The sequence below is a fragment of the Colossoma macropomum genome, unplaced genomic scaffold (assembly GCF_904425465.1).
Source record: "Colossoma macropomum unplaced genomic scaffold, Colossoma_macropomum, whole genome shotgun sequence".
NCBI lineage: Eukaryota > Metazoa > Chordata > Actinopteri > Characiformes > Serrasalmidae > Colossoma > Colossoma macropomum.
This window is the reverse complement of record NW_023494806.1, coordinates 10,562,739-10,588,673: the sequence shown is the minus strand read 5'-3', so window position 1 is coordinate 10,588,673 and position 25,935 is coordinate 10,562,739. Positions and strand designations below refer to the sequence as shown.

The 25,935-nt window shown below is 38.0% G+C and overlaps 1 protein-coding gene across 1 annotated transcript in view; it reads left to right on the top strand.

The window, feature by feature from the left end:
• Window positions 1-25,935, top strand: part of cacna1ba (calcium channel, voltage-dependent, N type, alpha 1B subunit, a) — a 164,919-nt gene that overhangs the window by 92,578 nt on the left and 46,406 nt on the right. Inside the window, exons 8-18 of the mRNA XM_036598295.1 lie at window positions 529-644; window positions 6,577-6,666; window positions 7,847-7,930; window positions 10,527-10,745; window positions 13,010-13,122; window positions 13,653-13,765; window positions 14,240-14,371; window positions 18,432-18,504; window positions 18,591-18,708; window positions 18,855-18,922; window positions 20,043-20,149. Of these exons, the coding sequence (XP_036454188.1) occupies window positions 529-644; window positions 6,577-6,666; window positions 7,847-7,930; window positions 10,527-10,745; window positions 13,010-13,122; window positions 13,653-13,765; window positions 14,240-14,371; window positions 18,432-18,504; window positions 18,591-18,708; window positions 18,855-18,922; window positions 20,043-20,149 (1,233 nt within the window). The remainder of the gene's footprint in view (window positions 1-528; window positions 645-6,576; window positions 6,667-7,846; window positions 7,931-10,526; window positions 10,746-13,009; window positions 13,123-13,652; window positions 13,766-14,239; window positions 14,372-18,431; window positions 18,505-18,590; window positions 18,709-18,854; window positions 18,923-20,042; window positions 20,150-25,935) is intronic.

Genomic DNA, 25,935 nt, shown 5'->3' with positions numbered 1-25,935 from the left:
AAAATGCAATAAAATCATATGTGATAATATATCATGGGGCCTCTAGTGATATCACCCTATTATTAATGACTCTTTTTTCTCATGTTATCTTTAGTTTTTCTCTTTGAATAGGGAGAGACCTATAAACCACAAAATAAAAGCCTAAATTAACATTTCAAAACATATTTGAAATCACTGATAAAATAAGCATAGTTTATATTGTTTGGCTCAAATAACACACAGCTTGTTCTGGCCACTGTGCCTGTACATATTTCCCCAATAAGGAAGATCTTTTCCCGCCTGCAACTTAACCAGCAAGCCACTTGGGTTATTTTATTGAAAGGCAGGACTCTCCCTGCCATATTGAGAGTTATGAGCTTTTCCATTCATTTTCAACCAAGGAACTGTCTCCTCCTTCATAATGTCTTTGGTGGTGTATACACACAAACACACATGCATACACATATACACACTCAGTAGCATCATTCTGTTGTTGATCCTGTACAGTAAAGAGTGTTTATGAATGTGTGTGTCTGTGTGTGTGTGCAGGGAGTTTGCTAAGGAGCGTGAGCGGGTGGAGAAGAGGCAGGAGTTTCTGAAGCTGCGCAGACAGCAGCAGATTGAAAGAGAGCTCACAGGATACCTCGAGTGGATCTGTAAAGCAGGTATGCCTCACACACACACACTTTACCCACTGTGATGTCACTAGTAGGGACGCACCGATATGGAACTTTGGGCCCATACAATAGCTGATTATTGTGGTGTTCTCTTCCATATGCCTGTAGTGTGCCTCACAAGTAATGGTCATTAGCTATGTTTCCATTGACTTTCTGCACATATTACTATTGATAAAATTAAAAATTAGATTTTTGTTTCCATGTCACTTAGTGTTTGTGATAAAATGCTGTATGAAATGGTGTAGTTTTCTACAAAAAACAGGCCTAACGTCTCCTAACTTCTAACTTCTTCTTTATCAATGACATGCTTCCATCTTTACTGTATGTCGCAACTTGTGTACCTTTGGGCTTGCGCTCACCGTAACCTACTGATAAAGTTGTGACAAACATTACTTTTTCATTTATTTATTTGTCTATTTTTTACATTGGAGCCTTTATGGGATAGATCATATTTCTCTACCATATAAAGCAATTTGAGCACTTTCCATTTATTTCCATATATCTCTCTCTGTAAGTGCTGAAAAGTAGCAACATTCCTTTTAAAAATGCTCTCATCTCCTCATCAGTCCAACTCATCTCCTCTAACATGCTGTTTGTGTTTGTTTGAGTTTGATGTATGAGTTACATGAGGGAAATCAGTCAAATGAATTTATTTCATTTAAATAGTTAATTCAGTTCTTTTTCTTGGAAAAAAGAGGTTTCCACCACATTTCAAGTAAACAATTTTGACCTGATAAACAGATAAAAAAGTTAACATTCACAAAATATTACCAACAATTTCCATTTCAATGGCCTACATTGACCAGGTTTTTGAATGTTTTCTGCAAAAATTCTTGGGATGGAAATGTAGTGTTATGCTCCAGCCCTGTTCTCTAGTGTGAGGCCTTAGTGTTATCCACTATTCTATCCATTTCTTTAAAGGAAAAAAGATTCCCTCTACTAGTGAGTACACGTGCGTCAGTGTGAAAGCCACAAACAGGATGCTAAATTATATGTAATTCCAATATCAAACTAACAATAGTTTAACAATACAATAATAACTCTCATTTATGAGCAAATAATATATTGGCTGCCAAAATGTCTCTAATTATCAATTAATAGTGCTCGGTGCTATACAAGTATACCAGTATTGGCATCACAAAACAGTACTGATTTTAGTTTGAGTGATATTGACAGATCAAAAAACTTTACCGGTGGTGTAAGGAATTTGCAGGCTGCTTTGGAAAGAGATAGTTTTGTACTGGACCTACAAGGCCAGTGATTAGGGATTTGCCTACCTAAATTATCACACACTTGGCTTAAACCACTTTTAGTTGTTTAGTAATCTCAAATAGATTTGCATATGGGGTTTATGACAACTTACGGCACATTGTTCTATAAAATTGGACAAAAGTATGGTACCTAATTAAAAACAGTAGTATCAGCCACTCTGAAGCTCGGTTTTGTCTGTATTTTGTCCATTTTTATAGATAACTGCTCCAATGCTCTCTAAAGCTTAAACGTGGTTTCTCCCTGGCCCTGGACTCTGGTCTGCCTTTCTATGTAGGTGCTGTCATTTTGCTGAGAGGAGTAGGACTGATGCTGTCGTACTGGTAAAGGTTAAAGCTTGGTTTTGGGGAAGCTGCTCCTAGCCCAGCTCCAAAAGGTCTGGGCCTCTGTGCCTCAGTGCCTCCCCTCTCTGGCAGCTCTGTGGCAACCAAATGGCCTTTTGTTTTTATCGCCAGGTGCTCCAAAGCTGCTGCTTTCAGCCGACTGGCACTGAGGTCTCTTTCATGAAGGCCAGCTCCGAGAATTGCCAGATGAGCATGCATAATTTGGGCATAATACAATATTTTAGTCATATTGGCAGCAGGCTTTGCACTAGGAAAGTTAAATGGTGGTTAGGTGTTTGATAGTGCTTCACGGTGTAAGTTCCGGTTATTGGTTTTAATGTTGATAGATATATAGACAGACAGACAGACAGACAGATAAATATATAGATAGATAAAATTCCTTCATTCTGAAGTAAATTGCAGCTTTACAGTAGCAAGACATATAATTGTACATAAACTGATGCAGATATATTCACACTGTATGAAACGCTTGGTCTGATTGATGTGCTAAGTGAAAAGAGGAATCTACAGTTAGCTTTGTCTATAGTCAATTTCCAATAAAGCTGTTTTACTCAAAACAGTGCTGAGAAGAAACACTGAAGAGCCTTGTTCACCTCATTCTATGCCAGTATCAGTATTTATGTTTATTTAGGTTTGGGTTGGTATAGTGTAGTGGGTAACACCTCTGCCAGCTACGCTGAAGACTGGGGTTCAATACCCTGCTCAGGCAAGGACCCTACGCTATACAAATAAGAGTCCTTGGGCAAGACTCTCAGCTCTACCTTCACCTACCTGTGTAAAATGATCAAATTGTAAGTCACTCTGGATAAGAACATCTGCCCTAAATGTAAATGTTTATGCATCCCTACTTTCCATTAAACTGTTGTTGCTCCGGGACGTTTCTTACTTCACAATAACAGCACTTACAGACCAGGGCAGCACAAACAGGGCAGACATTTGACAAACTGACTTTATTAGGTTTTTGAAAGAGGACGTCTTATGACAGTCCCACGCTGAAAGTCACTGTGCTCAGTATGATCTGTTCTAATGCCAGCGTTTGTGTAGGGTGGTTGCATGGCTGTATGCTTAATATTGTACACCTAATAGCAATAGATGTGGATGAAATAGCCAACTTCACTGATTAGAAGGTTTCTGTCTTTCTCTGATTGTTCAGGTCTGGATTTGGGAGTGGGAAACCAGTCCAAAGTACTATTTGGACAGTATTAGTTTTACATGGGGAGGTGGGATAGCGCAATTTTACCACAGAACATCTGTAATTTTTATGACCAGTGTGCACAGGATAAGAAATCTTGGTATAATTTACAGAGTTGGGAGTGGCTACTCAATTTATGCACTGCTTTCACGCCAAAAAAGTTCCACTCGCACTACGTTCATTAAATGTCCAGACATTTAATTGTTATTTTGATTACCCTAACCATGTACCCAACTGTAATAAGTGAAGGCAAAATGTCACTGGTGGTGTCATTAATTTGGGAATTTAAAACCAATAGTCAATCGCTGCAACTTTTTTTGTCATTTTACATGTTGTAATATTTGCAGTCATGCAGGTGAGATAAGAGAATACATATGAACTTGGTTTGGGCCTCAGAGAATACAAGATGTACATGAAAAATGTGAGAGCTAATTTTTCACAAGATATGATGGGATATTTACAATCCTGTCAATTTGCATGGGATTAATATAACCTGTGGTTATTTCTACAGTTTGTTATAGATTGTGTAAAATCTGCTAGAATCTTTGCTGATGTGGAAGCATGCAGTCCATAAAACTGACTGACACTGTCGATTCATACTTAAATCTCAGAGAAACACTGTTAATAATTATATTATCCCACCTCCTCATGTAAAACTAATCCTACTCAAAAAGTCAAGGCAGGTTCTGACTGCAGCAGTTCTCTCATAGACACTGCATGTGACACTGTACGTGCTTTATTGGTTGACAGGTTGTGAGACATATTGCTTGTTATTGAGTCGTCTATGAAAGGTTGAATTCTGTAAAGGCCTTGTTGCCATTTGAACATACTCTAAATGTGATAAACTGCAGTTCATGTTGATTCAAGTCTTTATTGCTCTCCTAGGTGAGGAAATAAAGCAGCTTTGTTCCATTCTTCAATGTCTATCTGTTCTGAAGGCCACACATACAAGTGGCCTATAAAAAGCTCGATTCACCATCGGCCTAGGAGTTAATTAGCCGTTTCTCAGCATGGAGCTTCCTCATGGTCATTGTTTCTCAACAGCCCACCAGTTTTATTCTGTGGAGTGATTTCCCCGTCTTCCCTCGCTGTGGTACATTGAGGGAAGTCACATTCCAGTAAACTGCTTGCTGCTTGTGGTATTTGTGGCGAGTTCACATAGTCTACCTAAAAAAGTCCCAAAGTGAGCACCTCATTTCAGATAACTCTTTCTGTATGTCAAAACTGGGTTTTATTCCAGGTCATATTCATTATAGAAAAAATAAAAAAGGAAAGACAAAAACAGAGACAAATGCAGTTCCTCAAAAAAGTGACATTCTCAAATATTCTCTTAAAAAGGCTTTATTTTCTTAATTTCTCTTAAAAATGAATAATTTTTTTGTAGGCTAAGGTTATTTGTCTTGTCTATCATACATTTTACAACTTTACATTAACAGACAAGATACGTTTTGAATTCCAATCAAACATGATTTGCATTAACTGGTTATTCTTCTTGAGGAGAAAAAAATGTAGCAAAAACAAAATAAAAACAAATATTAAAAAAAATGCTAATCAAGAACTCAAATTGATACTGGAGGTAATACCCAACAGGAAAAATCCTACTTGGTCTATGTTTGCAATTATATTTTATGAAACCTATTGAAGTTACACTTGTAGAGGTTTACCTTGTCAATGCTAACAGTCTGAGACAAATGTGAGACTGTTATGAAGTTAATGCAAAATTTGAGAACACTGGGCCTCATTCATTTTTCTTCTTAAAACTTACGCAGATTTTACAAAGACTCTGACATTCAGCAATGTTTTCTTGTTTGGGATTTGTTCTTAGGTAAGAACAGAATCTACGCACACCCAAGAGCATAAAGGTGTGAACTATTCTGCAGTTTAAAAACACGTCATGAATCCTATGTAAACTTTTTCTTAGAAACTTTCTCAAAAACACATTTAAGAAAAAACCTGAATGAGCTCCATTTTTTTCAAGAATACCACTTGGTTTTAAAATTATACTTAAGAAAATAAAAGTTAAGAAGGAGACTTTTTAAAATACTTTTTTGAAGTATAACAATTTATCTTTTTCTTATAGTGACATTCCACTACGTTTCTTTTCTAAATTTGTACATTATACAGTCATTGAAGTTAGAGCTAAGTCATTCAGAGTGATTTGGAGTGAAATGGGTACAGTGGAGGTGAAAGGAACCAGTGGTTGTGCAGTGTATAACACCAATATAGCCATTTTATTTATTATCCAAAACCACCAGTAAACCTATACGTGTCAAATCTGTAAAAATAAGTTTGCTTTGGGTACTGTATTTACCATATATAAAATATATAAGGTAAATTTATTTAAAATTTATATGTTTTAGGCCAAAATTTCATCTCAGAACTATCATAAAACAATGTGTCATCATATACAAGGCATCATATATAACCATATCATATAATAGCTTTTAGAGACATTAAACGCTTCAGACATGGGCTGGTAGTCTGAGACTTTCACATTAAACCACTCTTGATCACTGTGTGTGCATCTTCATGACAAAACTGTGCAGAACTATTGGAAAAACAGTGGAAGTTTCTTGAAGTATAAAAACACATTTAGGAAGATTTTCTTTCTTAAGACACTTTTATGAATCTGACCCTGGATCCACAGGTTTTAATCCACACCTTTTCTGCTTTTTTCTGTTTCAATGTTAAAAATTGCCAAAAAATGGCACAAAATGTAACAGATTGTTTAGCTCGCTGCCAAATAGGCCTGCACACACAACAATAACTTGTTATTGGAAAAGCTCCAAATCCAGGGCGTGTAGGTTCAGCTAAATGTTTCATCACCTCACAGTAGCCTCCAGATTTGCTTGCTTGGCCTTCCTTATAGAATGGCTCGCTGCCAAACATGTCCTTCCACTAGTGCTTAAATCCCTGCAATTTGCAGATTAAAACGAGGGGGTGTGTGGTCTGGAGTAACGGGGCGTTTTCAGGAGCTCATGACTGGCGGATAGAGATCCGTCAACTGAGTGGAAAAAATTCTTTTGACTGAATGATTTGTCGGCCATAACAAACATGCAGCCTCTGTCTGTATATGTATGTGTGTCTGCATTAAATGATGTTTTCTGTGCCTCAGAGGAAGTCATGCTTGCTGAGGAGGATAAGAATGCAGAGGAGAAGTCTCCCCTGGACGGCGCCTGGTACAAGAGGAAGTGCAACAACCCAGGTAGGAATATTATAGAAAGATCACTCAGTTTAACCCCTTAAATGAAACATAAAACACTATACAAATAAAAATATTAAATATAAATAATATTTTGTTACTAAAATAATAAAATCCAATTTTAAAATGAAAATAAGAATTGAAGTTGTATATAGTGTGAAAATATGTTTGTTCTGTCACGGGTTGAAGATGTGTTTGGGTACCTTTCTGGTGGGCCAAACAAATTTCCTTACAGGCCACACTTAGGGCATGGGTTCTGCTTAAAACTACGTAATATTAGTTTCATCGCAACTCCTAAATAGTTTTTAGTAGCTACTGAATAATTCGCCTTAATATTGAGCTAATAAGCCTAAGTTAACACAAGGCTGTGCTGAAGAGAAATGATTCAGTGCAATCTAGTCTATACACACCTATTATAAAGCTATATGCTAACATTATGGCACTCCTTGACCTGATGACATGTTTTGTTGACTTTCTAAGTGAAAATATGTTGACATATCCTCTACAGAGAACATACTTCTGCACATGTAATGCACAGTTAGTGCTGTATTTGCTGTATTTATCACATTTGGGGAGAATAAAATATAGAATTTGGCCTGTGCAAAAGTACATTTCATATTTTATGTTTTGTTTTTCCAGTGTGTTCAACCATTTAAAGTAAATAAATAGAAATTGTGTACTGACATTTGCAGAGAAATGTCATATTCTCTGTAGAGGATGTGATAACTCATTTTCACTTAGCAAATCAACAAAACATGTAATTTGACCAGTGGTGTATTACAGAGTTGTTAAGCTGCAGGGCACTTCTAAACAAATAAGTTGTTTTTGCAACACTGTAATTTAATTAGAGTTCCTCTTACCGCTTCCCGACTGCCATAGCTTGGGCTCATGATTAGCTTCACTTTTAGATGTCTTGTTCTGTGATTGTGTATTTTAAATCATATGCTTAATGTGTTATGAAATTAGCGCTCAGCGTTTATCAAGTTAGTAGTGGATGTGCGCTGAAGTGCTCTCAGTCTGATGACTCAGCTCTTACTGCATGAGTGCAAACACCTGCATTATGTGTGTGTTAGTGGCCTCATGCTGGTCTCTGTGTCTCACAGATTCTCAGTCCAGCTTTCTTTGTTTTCATATGAGCCAGTGTGTATTAAGCTCAGGATCTGTGTCTCCCTCATGTTTTCAGTGTTGAAAAGATCCAAGAAGAGCAAAAATGACCTCATCAACGCAGAAGAAGGGGAAGACCATTTCACAGACATCTCATCAGTTGGTAAGCACTAAGCCCATGACTCAAAACACAAGCTGGGGGCCTCATTACAAAACATCCACATTTATGTGAACTGTGAAAAAGTCTGGTTTCCTTGATATGTTTTAAGGTTGGTCATGCGCTGAAATGACTGTTAAGACATGTGATGTACTTGTCGAATAGTAATAAAAAGATGAAACTAAGCAAAATACTTTACTATTAAAAATAGGCAAAATCCCTCTGCTAGTAGGTTGCTATGTTTGTTGTCCACTGTCTGAGGAACATCAAACTAAAAGTCTAACTCAAATATGTCATTCAGCCTTTCATAATTCTGCTAGAGCATGATGTTACCCAAGAGAAAATCTTTTTTGGTTGTCTTATTTTCCATATGGCATGAGCACAGTGCAACAGTGGTAACCTACTGGTATTGGGATTTGTCATGGTTTTAATAGTAAACAAAACATTTCCGTTACATCATTTTTAATAGTAATGAACATGTACACTATTTTAAGGCAGACAAGTCTTCACAGTCAGGACAGAGACAGGGGCCAGCAGAGCGAAGCAAGCGACGAGAGTGATAAAACATTAACATTTTCGCTGTTTTATGCAAAAGAGATGCAGTTTTTTGACTGCGGCCAATCAGATTGTCGAAATGTGGTGCAGTGCCTCCTCGTGTGACTTGTCTATATTTAAACTACGCACTGAAATCAGTGTTGAGAAGATGAAGAAGTTATCAGTTGTTTTATTGGCTGATATTTTTGAAAACAATGTTAGGCCTTTTCTCGTCCATATTTTATAAGAGTACACAACTAGCCTCAGACTCTACATTTACTTTTACTCTGGACAGCTAAACTTGCTTGTATTTTAGCATCAGGCTCATAAAGCCAGCAATGATTGGTGAGGTAAGCAATTAACTTAGCTGTAATGAAAATGCAGTGTAAGTCTAGGAAGTCTACTACTGTGATATTTACATATTGGTAATTGGTGACTATATGCATTGTACTTTTACAGTCAATCTGAAGTCAAAATATGCTGGGTCATATAAAGCATAGTATTGCATCATTTCATATCATTTAAAGGACAATATTCTTGTTTGTTCCTAATCTTCGATCAAAATGTAATAAATTTTGCCTGTTCTCAAAATGTCATCTGATTTTTTTGGTTACATCACATTGCACCAGTGGGTGGGTAAAGAATTATTAACCAATAATATCATGTTTCACCAACCTACCTATCATCGAGAGAAAATGCTCTGCTAGCTCAGAGACCCCCCGATACCGTGTTTCACTCAGAAATGCGCCACAGCACAGAACAAAAAGTCATTATGGTTTTCGATTCACATTAACATAAAGTTGTAGCTTATAATTTCAAGAGTGAACTGTTGGAGAGGTGACCTAAACACAGTATCACAGTGTATCCCATAGGGATTTTTCTTCTGAATTTCCTCTACCTTTTCAATGTCACTTTCAACGCTGCACAGCTGATTTAACACAATGATTAATATAGACCCATATTCCCATGCTGATGTGCTGCTAAAATTGAAGACGTTTATTGGGGTTTTGTTTCAGTTTCAATAGATGAAGTTGGGGGAAAATGAGAGAGAGAGAGAGAGAGAGAGAGAGGGTGGGTGGAGTGATAGAATACATGAAGGGCTGGCCAGTTTATGAGGCTTCACTTGTGTCAAATTTCCAGATTAAAATAGCCCATGAAATGATTATTCCTCGTCTCTCCCAGGGCGAGTTACGAGATGCTAATGGGCCGATTTTTCACCTCTGCCTTTTTTCACACTCTGTCTTGACATTTGAGTTTAATTTGAGTTACTGAGGGTTTAATATAGCACAGAAGCTGGGAGGCAGACGCCGAGTTGGGAAGTGAGCTCAGCTTCATCCGTGCAGCTTTGTCAGTTAACACATGGAACATTTATTAATGCATGATTGATAAAGGATCCATCTGCAGATTCTCAGTGTATATTTATGAGGAGCAGGGCTTCAGCAGGTGAAAAATTGAGTTGCAGGATTAATGTTATAGTGGTGCGCTGGTGGGTCTGACTACCTGAGGTTCAGAATGCTTATCCTTATCTTTGACTTATCCTTGCTCCACCCACAAATGCATTCTTTTGCATTTTCATTGTTTCCTTAGAGTTTTTTTGAGTGAAATGTGGTGGTTTCTTTAAAATGTATCAGGTTTCTTGTTCAAATATCAGTAGGAGGTCTATTCTTTCATAAGATTTCCCCAATGTTTGTTTTATACATTGGTTTCTATATCTAAAGTCATTATTATAAAAATAACTAACCTATTACATTAGAAACCAAAGCACACACTTCACTGAATTTACCTGTTTCAAATATGTTTATCATTTCCACAACAATAAAATATACTTCAGGAACACAGTTATTCCCAAAATTGAGTAAACTGAAACACACAACGTTATTGATGTAATATGTTTTATTCATATGAAAATAATATGCACATTTAAACCAAGTAAATTCAGTTAGGTGTTAAGAAGGGCTGATTGTGATCGCAGAAGTGCATGTATGTGATTTTGTGGGACTTTTCACCTGCTCCATCTCTAATGCAGTGCTGTTATTCCCTCTGATGTCTGTGCCCCATCCCACAACAGCACCCCAGGGTTCTCCGTTTGCCCGGGCCAGCGTGAAGAGCAGCAAGAACGAGAGCTCCTCGTACTTCCGGAGGAAAGAGAAGAGGATCCGCTTCTTCATCCGCCGCATGGTGAAGTCGCAGGGCTTCTATTGGACTGTGCTTTGCCTGGTGGGCTTGAACACACTGTGTGTGGCCATTGTGCACTACGAGCAGCCCGAGTGGCTCACCTATGCACTCTGTGAGTACACTGGAGACCCACTACATTCATTGTTCCCTGTAGCAGGTTACCAAATACTGATTCCCAATTCCAGACCACATGCTCTGTTTCTCCTGCTGTAACCAATTTTAGTCATGAAGAGATGAAGAGTTTGATAATTGTCTGCTGGTCTGAGCCAGGAAAAAATTCAATATTATTCAAATAAATAATTACAATTAAACACATTAATTATGTAGTTAATCACTGACTTTCAACTGACTTATTGCAAAGGTGTATATATATATTAGGGGTGGGAATCTCTAGGCACCTCACGATTCGATTCGATTACAATTCAGAGGGCTGCGATGCGATTATAAAATGATTATCGATGCATCTCGATGCATCTTTTTTTTCTATATAGCATTTATATTTTTCTCACTGTGTGAGCTCAAGTTTCGAGTTCAAGTATCAAGTTTATTTGTCATTTGCACCACATGTCAGGACATTTATGCAATGAAATGCTTGTGGTGAGGCTCAGCTAATCACTCTACAGAAAGTAAATAAGTAAAAATAAAAATAAAAGAAAAAACAACTGAAATATATTAAATATACACAAAATATACACAGAATATAGAGACAATATACATTTTAAAGTGACTAAGTAACTCGGTGTTATTGTTATGTAAAGTGACTTGGTACTTTTAAAGCAAGGTATTTGTAATGATCCCTCCTTTGAGATGGGTCGTGTGCAACATAGCGCGAAAGCCCTGTTTCGCAACGACTGAGGACCGGCGTGCAGACTGCAGGTCACATAGCAGCAATGGATTATTCGCATTTATAAGCAGCGCAGTTGGTTTCCTGGCAAGTTAAATCTGCAATGAGAGACTGTCACACACTACAAAGTGGCGAAGCTGAAGACAGCTTCTCTTTCAAATTCTCTCGTTCTCTGGAACGGGTAAATTCGAACAAGAAGCTGGAGAATAAGAAGCGACTTCAGCCTCGTAAAACAGTCGAACATTGAGAGACATTTAACTGATCTACTTCTGAGGAAAAGTTTTCTGGCGGAGATGGGAGGAAAGCGGCTACAGCTAAAGCTTAAAGCAGAGCGAAGTAAATCTGTGTTTTCGTTTATATTGTTTAGTCTATACTAGGACATTATAACATACTGAGACATACTAGACATTAAATGTTGCGGCTCCCAAGGTGGTTTGATTTATGTTAAGGGACAAAATGTCTCTTCTTATCATATGGGTTGTGACTCCTGACCTAACCTGGCTTTAATGCAGAGGGAGCCGGTCAGATTTCTCACTCATCGAGTTGTGTTTTTGTTGTGTGCCGCCACAGACTGTCCGGGCGCTGCACTTCCGCACTTCCAAGTTCCGCCTTTTGTGTTCTGTCAACATTACGTTATAAATTAAATATTTAGAAAATCGATTTTTGACATTTGTGAATCGATTCAGAATCATTCACGTCCGCATCGCAATACATCTAAGAATCGATTTTTTCCCACACCCCTAATATATATATATGTGTATATCACAAACACTGTCATACATCTTGTTCATACAGCTCATGGATTCTTCTGGCTCTTAACTAATAACTAATAATTTGATAGTCTGTTAGCTATGTCTTTGCCATAGATGTTTTGCCAAACTGAGGTAGCATCATGAAAAAAGTTTGAGCTCGTATTAGCTAACCTAGTTAGCTTTCAGTCATTCTGGCGAATTGTGCTAACGTTAGCAGTGTGAAACCTTGACTCAACTTAAATAAACTTAGATAAATTAGTTAAGAGCTTACTAATGTCTTTGCAGTGGTGGTTCTGATGAACTGATGAGATACATATGAGATTCTCATATAAACATTGACATTTGGCATATTCATGTAGTGGTCAGGAAGTACAACTCTTATAGTATAATATCACACTTTTGAAAGAATTTTGATTTAGTATGTAATACGCTGTGTGCCACCAGTACTCCACTGATGATTACAGATGGGTGCAAATAGCATACAGTTTTAGTGTAAATAGTATACATTACTATTAACAGAAGAGTGCATATAGCATATTCTTGATTATATTTTACATACTCTGTAATGTGTTTTACAGTTCATGCAAAGGTATTTTTATTGTAAGATCAAGCTGAAAAATTACCTTTTTTCATAGCCTTTTTCTTTTTCTTCTTTTCCTGTACTGAAAGTGTTTAAAGGGTGGTATATAAATTTATTTTATATGTAGTATATACATAAAGTCATTACATAAATTAAGTAATTATCATCATTACTAATGTATACTGTATTTATGGCTGCAGATTTGGCAGAGTTTGTGTTCCTGGGCTTGTTCTTGACTGAGATGAGTCTGAAGATGTACGGTCTTGGGCCCAGGAGCTACTTCCACTCCTCCTTCAACTGCTTTGACTTTGGGGTGGGTGGCTTTCCACAAACACTTTGTTGTAACATGACAAATATGCATTAAAGCACCAGGCCCTGCTGCTGTTGTCAGTGCCATTATTGCCTTGACCAGTAATGAAATGAATTATCTTAGTACTTTGACCTTTTAAACCCTAAGTATGTATGTTGCATGGGGTGGCCAGTAGCCTAATGGTAGGATATTGGCTGAGTCAGTAACCGGAAGGTCACAGTTTTAAATCCCAGGACTGATTCAGTATTCTTGGTTCTGCCCCGGGCAAAGCACTTAAACCCCAGTGCCCCAGGTGCTCTGCTGATGACAGTGTGCTGCTCCCAGACTGGGCATAATTCAGGTCAATAATGTATGACAACACACTTCGGTTTGTTTCACAACAATAGAACTTGCGTATTAGTCCTATATTCATACCAATTACTGAATAAAATTAATAACTGAATAATTAGCCTATGGTTTAAAAGGCTAACATGCATGTTCATGACTTTAGAATGAATGAGAATGTCTCTGTATTTTGTCTCTGTTTTATGCAGGTGATTGTGGGAAGCATTTTTGAGGTGATATGGGCCGCAGTTAAACCTGGCGCCTCTTTTGGCATCAGTGTGTTACGAGCTCTGCGTCTGCTAAGGATCTTCAAGGTTACAAAGTAAGAGAAGTGAAATACCTTGTATCATATTTCACACTGGATGCACAGTCATTTGAAAATGTTTGAGCACCCAAAGTCAAACTAGATGTTCTGATGATTTTCTAATTGCTAACAAGTTAACACACCCTCCACAGGGAACAAACATAAATGTGCCATTTGTTGAGTTTAACATAATGGAAAAAACAAAACATAAAATATTGTTTGTGCCAATCCTTTTGCCTTTTGCCTTTTGTTTCACTTACAAAATCAAAAAACATCTAATTTGACCAGTCCAAACTTAGACTACTTAGACTACTGCATAAAAGTGTACATTTCCAGTGTTCTCTGTTCATATTCTAATGCACTGATGATTTATTGTGTATTCTAAGACTCTTTCCAGACATATTTCCTTTCCTAAACAAAGTTATTCAGAATGCTGTATTGATTGACTGAAAGCATTCTCAGTGTGGTTTATGTGTGCGTGTCTGTGTGAAGGTATTGGAACTCCTTACGGAACTTGGTGGTTTCTCTGCTCAACTCTATGAAGTCCATCATCAGTCTGCTTTTCCTCCTCTTCCTCTTCATTGTGGTGTTTGCTCTGCTGGGGATGCAGCTCTTTGGGGGCCAGTGAGTATTAGGGCAGAGGTTTCCATTTTAGAAAGTGAATAAGTGCAGATTATATATACTAGGGCTGTGTGTGTGTATTTAGAGGACAGAGGCACTGTGCTGTGTTGTGTGTATATTTCTTCCCACAAATATGTTTGATTAATTTCTCCAGAATTCAGTAATTCATTCATTGACATGTTTACTAAGTCCCTCAGAGCACACTGTTCTAGGGAAATGTGCCAAGTCAGAGTTCTATACATTGGTGGTGATCAGAACCAGGGGTCACAATGTCTGCATGCAAATATAGGCATTTTATTTGCTATCCAAAATGACAAGTGAACTTACATGTGTCTTATGAGTTATTATATGCAATGTTGATTATGGTAAAAGAGTGATAAATCTAGGTTTGGATTCTATTTTGCCTTTTAATGTCCTGCATATTCCCCTGAACCCTGCATGTATTTAAAAAAAATGTTTTATGCCAAACAGGTATAGCAAAACTATCATAGAACAATGTCTCAGGCATAAGATTCATAACCATTTAGAGTAATAAACTCTTCAGACGTCCGGTTTCTATCTTTACATTTATGGCATTTGGCCGAGGCTTTTATCCAGAGCAACTTACAATTTAATCCTTTTCACAGAGATAGGCAAAGATAGTGTTAGGAGTCTTGCCCAAGGACTCTTACTGGTGTAGCGTATGGTGCTTGCCTGGGCAAGGGATCAAACCCCAGTCTGTAATGTGTAGGGCAGAGGTGTTACACACTGCACGATACCAACCACCTCTGTAAACACTTCTGACTCGGTAAGTTTTTCTAGAATGCCGTATTTCACATCAAACCACCCTCAGTGACTTTGTTTACATCTTAACGTTTCGTTTATGCAGAGATTTGGGAAAAAAGTGGAATTCCTCTTTAAAATGACAAACTTGTATTGTCGTCCCTTGACAAGGGAAAAAAAGTCACGCTCTACTAAAGTCACTCTCATCAGAAGCAACACTGACTCCTCCAGGGCCTGCCATTTCATTTTCCCCGCGCTTCACATTAACAAACATGCCAGTGTTGGAATGGAAGAGCGGAGGTTTTCATTTCTCTGTGCCATGAATTATTGATAGGCCTGTGTAACAGAGGAATTGGCTTCATGCACTCTCGCCACAAGGTAAATATCAGTTTAAACGCGTAAACATCCAGTCATACGATCCAGAGTACCGATCGCTGAGTTGCATAAACAAATACTTTGCACAAATGTTTTTGAAACGAGGCTGAGAGAGACACGGGCTGAAGCCTCAGGACACTCAATTTTCCCCTGCTGATGGGACAGGCAGGAGATTTCCCTGGAATTCCAATGCAGGGCTTAGTGAGATAGAAAAGTGCTTTTGTCTTGCTGAATTTTGAGCTCTGTTGAGCTTGAATATGTTCAGAGGTGGATGAACCTAAAGCATCATGTTTTTTTTTTACCATCAACTGAGATTAAGGAATGAGACGTGGTACTTGTCCAAAATGACATGATGTATGTGATATACTCTTCAGAGTGCATAAAACCCCAGCAGTGCTGCTCTATGTGATACACTCGTACCACCATGAAACACATTACCATACTACCAAGATGGTAAGTCTATGGTGGTCCGCCATCCAAGTAAAATCTGTTCAGCGGCGGTTCTATGGTGGTACCTTCCCATTGAGAAATGAAATAGAAGATTAGGAATTCCACCACTTTCCAAATTTCTGCATAAACCTGTAGTTGAGTTGTTCTGATGTGAAATAGTTTATTGTGGAGAAACATGCCAACTTGGATTTCCTTACAGTGGTGCTGATAGAAACCAGAGGTTGCAGTGTTAACACAAATATAGCCATTTTATTTATTATCAAAAACTATCAGTGAACCTACATGTGTCTTCTGAGTCTTTATGTGTATTATGTGAAGGTTATATGTGAAGGTTATATCTGACATTTTGAGTCAGTTGATTCACATATTCTTATTCTTAACTTTATGTGAGATGTTTGTTTGAGTTCTATGCATTTTTGGACTGTTTTATCTAGAAAACAAAAAAGTTATATGTCCGAAGTCAAACTCTAACTTAGTTCTATAAGTATCTATCTGCCAGCCAATCAGCACTTTCAGTACAAACAAGAGGACCAATCAGGTTCTGCCTCTTTATCATGTCGTCGCACTGCTCAGTGACTGCTGGAAAAGTTTCTAAAACTTGAAAACATGAAAACATGTTGCTGAAACTCTGCCTGCCTTCTTGTAGTTTTTTCAAAAAGTCTTATTGTCTTAATTTTTATAATTTGCTATTTGGAATGCAAAATCTTTAAGCTCAATATTTAGAATGCAGGTAGAACCTTGTAATTCCAAGGGAACGGTATACCTCCCCACCATGATCTGATTAAAAAATGCTTTAGGCCAAAATCTTTTCTCGAAACTATCGTAAAACAATGTCTCTGGCATCAGGTAACATATTCTTCACCAGTTTAAGTAATTACTTTCTGTGAGGTAGCCTTTAGAGACATTAAACTCTTTGGTTGTCTGATTCCTTTCCCTATTCCTTACTTGGTAAGAAGAGAGCATTTTACATCAAACCTCTTAAAATTTTTACATCTTAATGGTTTACTTTTGTAAAAGTAAAAACAAATGGTGCAATTCCCCTTTAATGGTGTCTAACTAAAGATGGGCTACAGTCTGTAATTATATGGTAGATGTTTCTGATAAAATGGCCACTAATTGTAGGTAATAAATTAATAAATTGTAATCTCTCAGGCTGCAGTTCTCAGGCTTCTCCAGAGTCTGTCCCATAGACATAAGAAACAGTGTGAAGTGTAAGCTACCTATTCTGCTTTATCCTTTTAACATATTGTCAAATATATTCTATTTATTCTAGATACATAGAAGTATGAAAGCACAGAACTTACTGACTGAACAGTAAATTAACTCAGATTTTACAGGTTTCATAATCATTATTATATTTAAGGAAGAATTCAGATCTTTTTTTATCTCTTATTAAAATAATGAAGGCTAACACATTCAGCTGCTTCCCCCATTTACTCACTGGAAAAAAAGGGTAGGTTCATTGCCAAGGAGTACGTCTTTTCCTAGAGAATCAGAAAAAAATCTCATTTTCTTCCCTCCTGTTCTGCTCTTTCTTTAGCCTTGTAATTAGGTCCCTATAGAGAGAATGCAGAAGTACAGGGCGGTGGGAGTTAGATTGGATTGTAGGATGAGGATTTGTGCATGTTTATTCCAGAAGCAATTGCACATTCAGGAGACAGTGCTCATTTGTGCTTTTTATGCATACGGGAATAAACAGCAGACAGAAAAAAACTGTATGAATGTCTTTGTTTCACAGGTTGCAGTACTGTACTGTATGTAACCAGAGTAATGCAGTCAGTGTCATGTTTGTAAATTAGTTTTAATTATTTCAGGATTAAAGTGGGGTAGACTGGAAGAGCTTATTTTGTCTTTATCTTTTGGGACCTGAAAGGCAGTTACTTCTACATGATTTTGAGTTAGACACAACTCTTAGCCTAAAGGGAAAGAGGCTGCTGTACAGGGGTCTAAGCAAAGACATGTAACTTATAATGGAAAAAATGTCTAGGGTGCATCTGTAGAGGTCGTTATCACTGACAATAACAAAAGCGTTCTGTAGTTTTATATTTTTCTACTTCTCTCCTGTAGCTGAGTGGATCAATCATAAAGTTCTGTTAACATGCAAATTCTTAACTTTCAGTCGACACCACATTTGTGTTCTTAAATAGATAAGGAGATATTAAGATTAAGTTATTGTTGTGTGTACAGTATTGTTGTGCAGAAAGAACATCCAGGCTTTACATTTTTGCTTGTGTTTGTCATTTGTTGACATTGAAAATTGCAGATCTGTGGATACAAATTGCAAATCTAATTTATTATACAACTTACTGTGTAATTAAATATGTAATTACATAATTACATTTCAGTAGTATAACAAAATGATAGTAATAACTTTTAACTTAATCCAGATGCCCATTATACTACCTTACTTGCTTCTTGCATTTGATCAGCAAACTATTCCACAGTTAAAAACTGACTCATTGTTTTTGTCTTGTAGGTTTAACTTTGAAGAAGAAACCCCAACGACAAACTTCGATACATTTCCAGCTGCCATTCTGACAGTATTCCAGGTAAAGTTGATTCTGTATAGTTTCTTGTTGGCACTTTGGGTCTGGTGAGGCCTGCAGATGCACAGCTACCTTACTTGTTGTTATAGATTCTGACAGGAGAAGACTGGAATGCAGTGATGTATCATGGGATTGAATCTCAGGGAGGAGTAAAGCGTGGGATGTTCTCTTCTGTGTACTTCATCGTCCTCACTCTGTTCGGAAACTGTATCCTACTCTGAGATCACTCTGGGAAAAGTACTGAATAACACTGTAAAGCTCCAGAGCAAAAGACTTGGATTGTTTGGATGGCATCTTTGTAAAACTGTGTGCTAAATGTGTCTAAATCTTATTACTTTAACATGTCTGATCAGACACTCTCCTCAATGTGTTCTTGGCCATTGCTGTTGATAACCTCGCCAATGCACAGGAACTCACTAAGGTAGCTCACACACATACACACACACACACATCCTCTGACACTCTTTCACAGTGTACCAGCACTCTGTCACTACGCAGGCACACCATGAATCTCCTCCTTGCGAGTTGTGTATGCTGGATTAAAGAGGGAGCGATCCTATCTCTATACCCTGCCATACACTGCTGCCCTTTATTGAGTCCATAACACTGTCTGGAAGGGCTGTTCACCATTGAATGATGCTTGTTTCGTTCAGTAACTCAAGGTAATAGAGCTCTGCATTGCTAGCAGGGTTTGAGGGTTTACATTAATACTGTAATATCACAGGAACACACACACACACAAACATCATGGAACCAGTTTAAAATTACTTGTGCTTTGTCACAAGATGCATTGATACATTTATCCTGCTGGACATAGCCATTAGAAGATAGGTCAGTTGTGGGCATAAAAGGATGCACATGGTAAGCAACAGTATTTAGATAGACTGGCAGTCAAACAGTAATGCTCGATTAGTATTAGGGGCCAAGAATGTGTGCCAAGAAAACATTTCCCAAATCATTACACCACCAGCAGCTTGAATTGTTGACGTCAAGCAGGTTAGGTCCATGGATATTTACTGTTTGCACCAAATTCTGACCCTACCGTCTGCGTGTAGCAACAGAAATTGAGATACATGAGACCAGGTGACATTTTACCAACCTTTCTGTTCGTGGCTAACAGGAGTGGAATCTGATAAAGTCTTCTGCTGTTGTAGCCCATCTGCCTCAAGGTTTGACATGTTGTGAGTTCTGATTACCACTGCTGTAAAGAGTGGTTATCGTAGCTTTCCTGTCAGGTGGAGCAAATCTGGTCATTCCCGTCTGACCGCTCTCATCAGCGAGGTGTTTCCACTCACAGAACTGCTGGTCAATGGATGTTTTGTTTGATGTGAACAATAACTGAAACTCTTGATCCATGTCTGCATGGCAAACGACTTTGCTTGTTGCAAATCATTTATATTTATATATTATTACTTATACACTGTGTATCCCACAAAGTGTAGTGTATTGTTCATATTAATGCTTTGGGACGTCCCGGTTTTGATTTGCTGATGACAGTTGTAACACAGTAATGCTTTCTCTGGGTCTTTTGTTTCTATCAGGACGAGGAGGAACAGGAAGAGGCTATCAGTAAGAAGTTGGCCCTGCAGAAAGCTAAAGAGGTGAAGGAAGTCAGCCCCATGTCAGCCGCTAACATCTCTCTCACAGCGTAAGTGTGGGGGAATTTACACCCCAGTGCAGTTAGATCACACCACTTACAACCTTCCTTTTTCTTTCCCCTGTTAATGTTTATGTTGTTTTTGTCTGTGTATGTTTTATGTATGTTTTTAATCCCATTTGTGCTGAATTCTTTAATATTGTATGTATGTGTAAGTGTGTGTGGAATGTACACTGTAAGTTTGTGTCTGTGTGTGTCTGCACACGTACACTCGTGCGTGTTTTGTTTGAGTTATTTACGTGAATATTTCTGTCCCCACTGAATAGCATGCATATTTTAGCAGTTGAATGGATCAGACCATGTGCAGTTTAGACAGTGCAGCGTGTGTAGATCCTGACTGATATGTTTGAGAGATGACAGAATGACAGAAGAGCCTATTGCAAAGGGAAAAACAGATTGAGGAGCACATTAGGCAAGTAGTTAGTTCTCTGTATGGGACATTTAAGTTTATTTCTTATGATACAGTCCTTGGTAATATGAGCTGCCTGGTTAAATAGCTGCCATTGTGTCCTTTTATTGCAATAAAACAGTAATGCATCTGTCCTTGACATAGAATATCAGTTAACCTAACAAATTGCATTATATTATAAATTTTCAATCGCTCTTAACTGAGCATTAGCCTAAAAGGCTCAAGAGTTGAATCTAAATCTGATAGTTAAACTGAAATAACTGTCACGGTATTCTGGCTAATTTGTTTTACTGTAACAATCTTTATTGTGATAAAATTATGATTTTTGTTTTAAAATATGTCAATGACATTTACATTTTGACATTTCTTTGCTTGATTTGGTATCAGTTTGGAACTCTGTTCTGAATTATCTGTTCATTTACAACTCATTTATCCTTCTCATGGAGACCATTCGAAATGGTCAGTTCTTGAACCATAATTAAGCTGCTTATGTCTGAAGGATAAATGTCTTTGTAAATAATATGTAAACCTTTCTGTTGAAATCTGGCATGACTTAGTTGAAACTGTTACTCCCATTGAGTTGACCTCTGTGGGGTGTGGCCAGAGTCAGTGTGACTGAGAGCTCCACTGTCTCAAGGCCCACCCACTGTTTCTTTCCCCTCCCATCTTTTGTTTTTGTTTTGTTTGATTTGGTTTGGTTTATGCAGTTTTATAAGGCCAAATGGAGGTGCACTGTCACACAGCTCCTCCCACTCCGGCTCTGATTCACCGTGAGTTTCTTTACTCTGCTACAGCCTGCTCCTTCATTTCCTGTCCTTTATTCCACGCACACCCACTGCACCGTGTCGCTCCATCTCCACTCACTTTAAATGTATACCAAATCAGAACTTTGAATGTGCTTCATTATGAATTTGTATATTACATGATAGTACAGTATATTCAAGCTCATATGCATGTCCATTCTGTGGTGAAGGAATTTTGAGAGCAATAATTTTGTGTTATTAGATATTATATTAGTGTGATGTAGGACCGGCCTGAATACTGTGAAACTCAATTTATTTGTTGTTATTTATTTGATTCTGTTTTTAGTATTCCGAAGGTTTGTGTTTTTTTCAAGCCACAAAAAATTTATAAACAACATTGCCTACAACACATTTAATTTGAAAAGGCCTTTAAAAAGAACAGTTATTGTTTATATATGTAAAAACTAAAAAAAATATCAGATTTGGTTAAGATACCTCAGAAATTTATACTAGGCACCCATGTCACCTAGTCTCATAGTGCAAGAAGCTGCACTGTTTTCCAAGTGGCTATTGAAGCCAAAAGAGCAAAAACGCACGAATTATCTCAGATATGTGACTATAGTGATACTTATCTGAGTGCCACTAGGCCCTGGTGAGGGCAGTGCTAAAATTAGGAGATGAGAGCCCCCAAACCTTGTTGTGGTGAATTCTGGCAGTGAATTAGGAAGAGAACACCGGCGCTGCTGCTGTTGTGGTTGCTCTCAGGCAGAGATGTTTGGCATGGAGGCAAGGTTCAAAGAGAGCTACACTGTGGAGTAGAAGTAAAGAGTTTTAGTGGTCCAATTGCATTGCAGTGAATCCTCTCAGCTTGCTGCTGGGTCCAGGAAGACAGGCTGCACAAGCTGAGCAGGGTACCTGCCCTGCATCTTTCGGGGCTGGTCATCTTTGCATTCATATAGACCTATGGCCTTGATCCTCTGCTATAATCGCTGTAGCTCACGTATGACTGAGCTCGACTGGGCCCACTTTTTGCCTTCAGCTCTGCTTTCTGTGATAAAAAATGACAAACTAGCCTAATAATTATAACTAAATAAGAACAGCTTACTAAAACCATGATGGTGATAAATGACACAATATTCCCTAATTCGTTACACCCTTAGTGTCTATGTGACTCATAAAAGCTGTATTTGAACAAGAGGGCTACTATTGCAGCTGCTGTAGAGAAATACAGCACGCAAGAAGCTTCAGCCTTACTAGTAATACACTGTTGCCGCCTCCTGAATATATTTTGAACTGCAGTAGCAAACAAAAACTATTTTTATTCTGTGAGATTTTGGGTACTCGTTTGGTAATACCAAAGAATATCTGAAGCCTAAAAATTGTTGTTGGGGCCAGCCCTAGTGTGATTCATTCTGATTGAGTATGTTTATTCCCTCTTTTCAATGTAAGTGACTTTTCATGGTTTGTTAGTCTGAATGGAATCAATCTGCTTTAGCTTTTTTTAGATGTTTAGCTGTGAGAGCACTGTGCTTTGGTTTAAGGAATAGTTTATCAAAAAATTTCCCCAAAACAAAACTATGGACAAAATTCTGGCTTCAAGATGACATGAAGATGATATGCTTTTAGCTATGTAAATGTCCATTTTTATGGATAATGTGTCATAACAATGACAGAAAACATATAAGCAAGTCAGCTGATTGACTACACTAGAGCTAAGGAGAAAACTGTCAATTTTGCTGACCTCAGTGGACTGGATGCAGCAATGTATGTACGTAAGGCTGTTAGCTGATGTGTTAGCAGTGAGGTTTAGCTGTTGTTTCTCTGCTGCTCCATATTAGCTGTTTTCAGTTAGCTGGAAGGGCCATGTGTTGATGGTTAGCTGCTAGCCTGGCGCTGTAACTGGCAGTGTCCTGTGTTCTCAGAGCCAGCTGTCTGTATGTGAATGAGTGTCACTACTAGAGCTGCTGCTGCTGCTCCTACTGCTGCTGATGCCCAGTGAGTCAGCACTTCTGCCAGCCAAGCCCTGGAGTGCCCACCATCTGCGAACACACATACACACAGAAACACACTGTCATTCTTTCAGCTGTGCTAACTCTAAGAGTAAGGTGGTGGGATTAGATTTATTCACAGCAGACCCTGTGGCCTGTTGGTTTGCATTAGATTTACTGGAACAATTTGTGTTGTTTTTATCTTTGCTCATATTATTCTAGTAAAATATTATCTCTATGATGCCGCTGAACATTCAAAAACAAGACCCAAATGTTAACCAACAGAACTTACGGTTCTAGTTTTTTTTCATTTTCATGGAACTATAATATTTTAATCCCACTCTATAGTCTAATTTGGTTAATTAGCTACCTTGCCTGCTAGTTAGCTAAACTTAATGGCTAGCCGCTCACTATAGCTTAAAACTTGTACTGACAGATATTTGTCAAATAGACAGACAAATGTCTACAGTAACACAGAATCACATGTAGAATCAGAAAGATCTTATATTTTTGTTTCACATGACCATAAGAACAAAGACACTTTTCCTATGGAGGCTAGAATAAGTGCTAGTAGTATAAGCTTCTTAGCTAGCTTGACACCTCAGTGAAATCTTTACGAAGTAATAACTCTAAACATAATAACTGATACATCAACACACCATTCTAGTTCACATTCTGGTGCATGTATTTGTGATATAAAAGTGCTTGGTGGCTTTATCTTCACTGAAAAGAGCAGAGAATTCACTAAATTGTCATTGGCTTCAGCTACCAAAGACAGAGGAGAGAACCCTCGAGTACCATTAGGTCCTGAGCAGGTATCAAAAACCGTTTAACTGGAACCTTCGTAACTGGACTAATGGCCAGTAGAAAAAGCATGGTTCCAGTTTTCTGGTGTCAAAGGTTCTGGTGCTTTGTGCAGTGGAACCGACCCAAGTAATCTGGCATTCATTTTAGACTGCTTCATCTTTATTGACTCAACAGAGCAAGAAGATAAGAGTGATTATGTGTTACCAACACCCTGAATGTGTCTGCTTTAATTTCTTTCATTTCTGTCATATTAGTTTGTGTGTTTTGAAATTTTTATGTTGCTTTGTTGTTGTCCTCTGTCTTTCTGTATACTGCTCTGTATTTTCCCTGTTAATTGTCTCTGTCTTGTAACCTTTTGTATGTGGCGATGTGGGAGCTACCGTGTGTCTGTGTATTTTTGACTGTGTGCCCCTGTATGTGTTTTAGGAGTTATGTCTGCTCCCCTGCCCATCACTACTTGAGGTAATGGTACTGTGTAGGACCTGGGACTTACCTACATTCTTAAATCTGTATTGTGTATCTATAAGCCATACGTACCAGCATTGTACTCTTCATCGTGTTTGGTGTATTGGTGCATACTGGAGTTAAATTAGTTCACCCATCTTTCATTTTTCTGCATCTGAAACCCCCTCTTTTGTGTATTATAATGTTAAAACTGTCAGTTTAATGGGGTTTAAGCAGAGGTAAGTTAAGATGACTTGATTCCCTTGGTTGCTATTCATTCATGCAGGGAGACTAAAATTACTACTTTTTTGTAATGATGCCTAGGGTTTGATTACAGCTAAATGGTTTGATAAAGAGGCTACGCTGAGTTTGAAACAAAATGCATTTAAATTAAGTTCACTTGACTTGCTAAATTAGGTCTTGATATTACCACAGAGTTGAATAAAATGACAATTTGTATTTAAAAAAAAACAACATCTCATTGTTTATTATAAAATTCAATTTTAGCCAATTATAGAGCTATCAAACTGTCACACCAGCATGAAAACCATCTCAGATCAAAGTTTCACCAATTCCCCAGCACACTTCTGACTGAAATATCCCTACCAAAGCACCCAAGTTACCGCCTTTGTAGACCTGTTATGAATGGCAACAGCAATGGGATTACCAAGAACTTTCAATGGAGAAGTTTGCTGTGGAAGAAGATACAATTCCAGGGTTTCATCAAAGCAGGCTTAGTCATGTATGCCTCTCCCTAAAAGTCATGATCCATAGGCATCTAATATTGTGTTTGGGATGCATGGTCCAACTTTGGTCAGTCATAGTCCACAAACATTAGCAGACCGGATGCAGCATGTCCAGTCACGGTTGACTGACTTATGTAATTTGACATCCATAAAGACCTTCTTTTCTCTCCCTCTCTTCTCTTTCTCTCTCTCTCACACAAACACAACAGCCCAGAAGGGAGCATATGCTTTTTCATAGTTTTTGGATAGTTTTAACACAACAAAGCATGGCTCTGTTATTGTGCTAATTAGATGTAGTGTAGTTTATGGCATTAATGAAACACAATGCAATAAGACACATAAAGCAGGAAAGGACTTTTAATTGGAGGAAAAATCACATTGTATATTCACTTAGAAGTCTAGTCTTATTATTGTCATTAAGCTGTTCATTTTCACATAATTATTAAATTGAAATTCCTCTTGTATTTGGTATGGACTGAAATCCACACTTCTGGCAGAAGTCCAACAAAATGCTTGTTTCAGTGAACTGTGAGTGAGAATATGAAAGAAGCATTTCAAGGCATTTCATTGGGGAGCCTAAGAGAGTAAAAGGTGGTCTTGACATGGATGGAGAAAAACGAAAAAAAGTCATTTCTTCCCC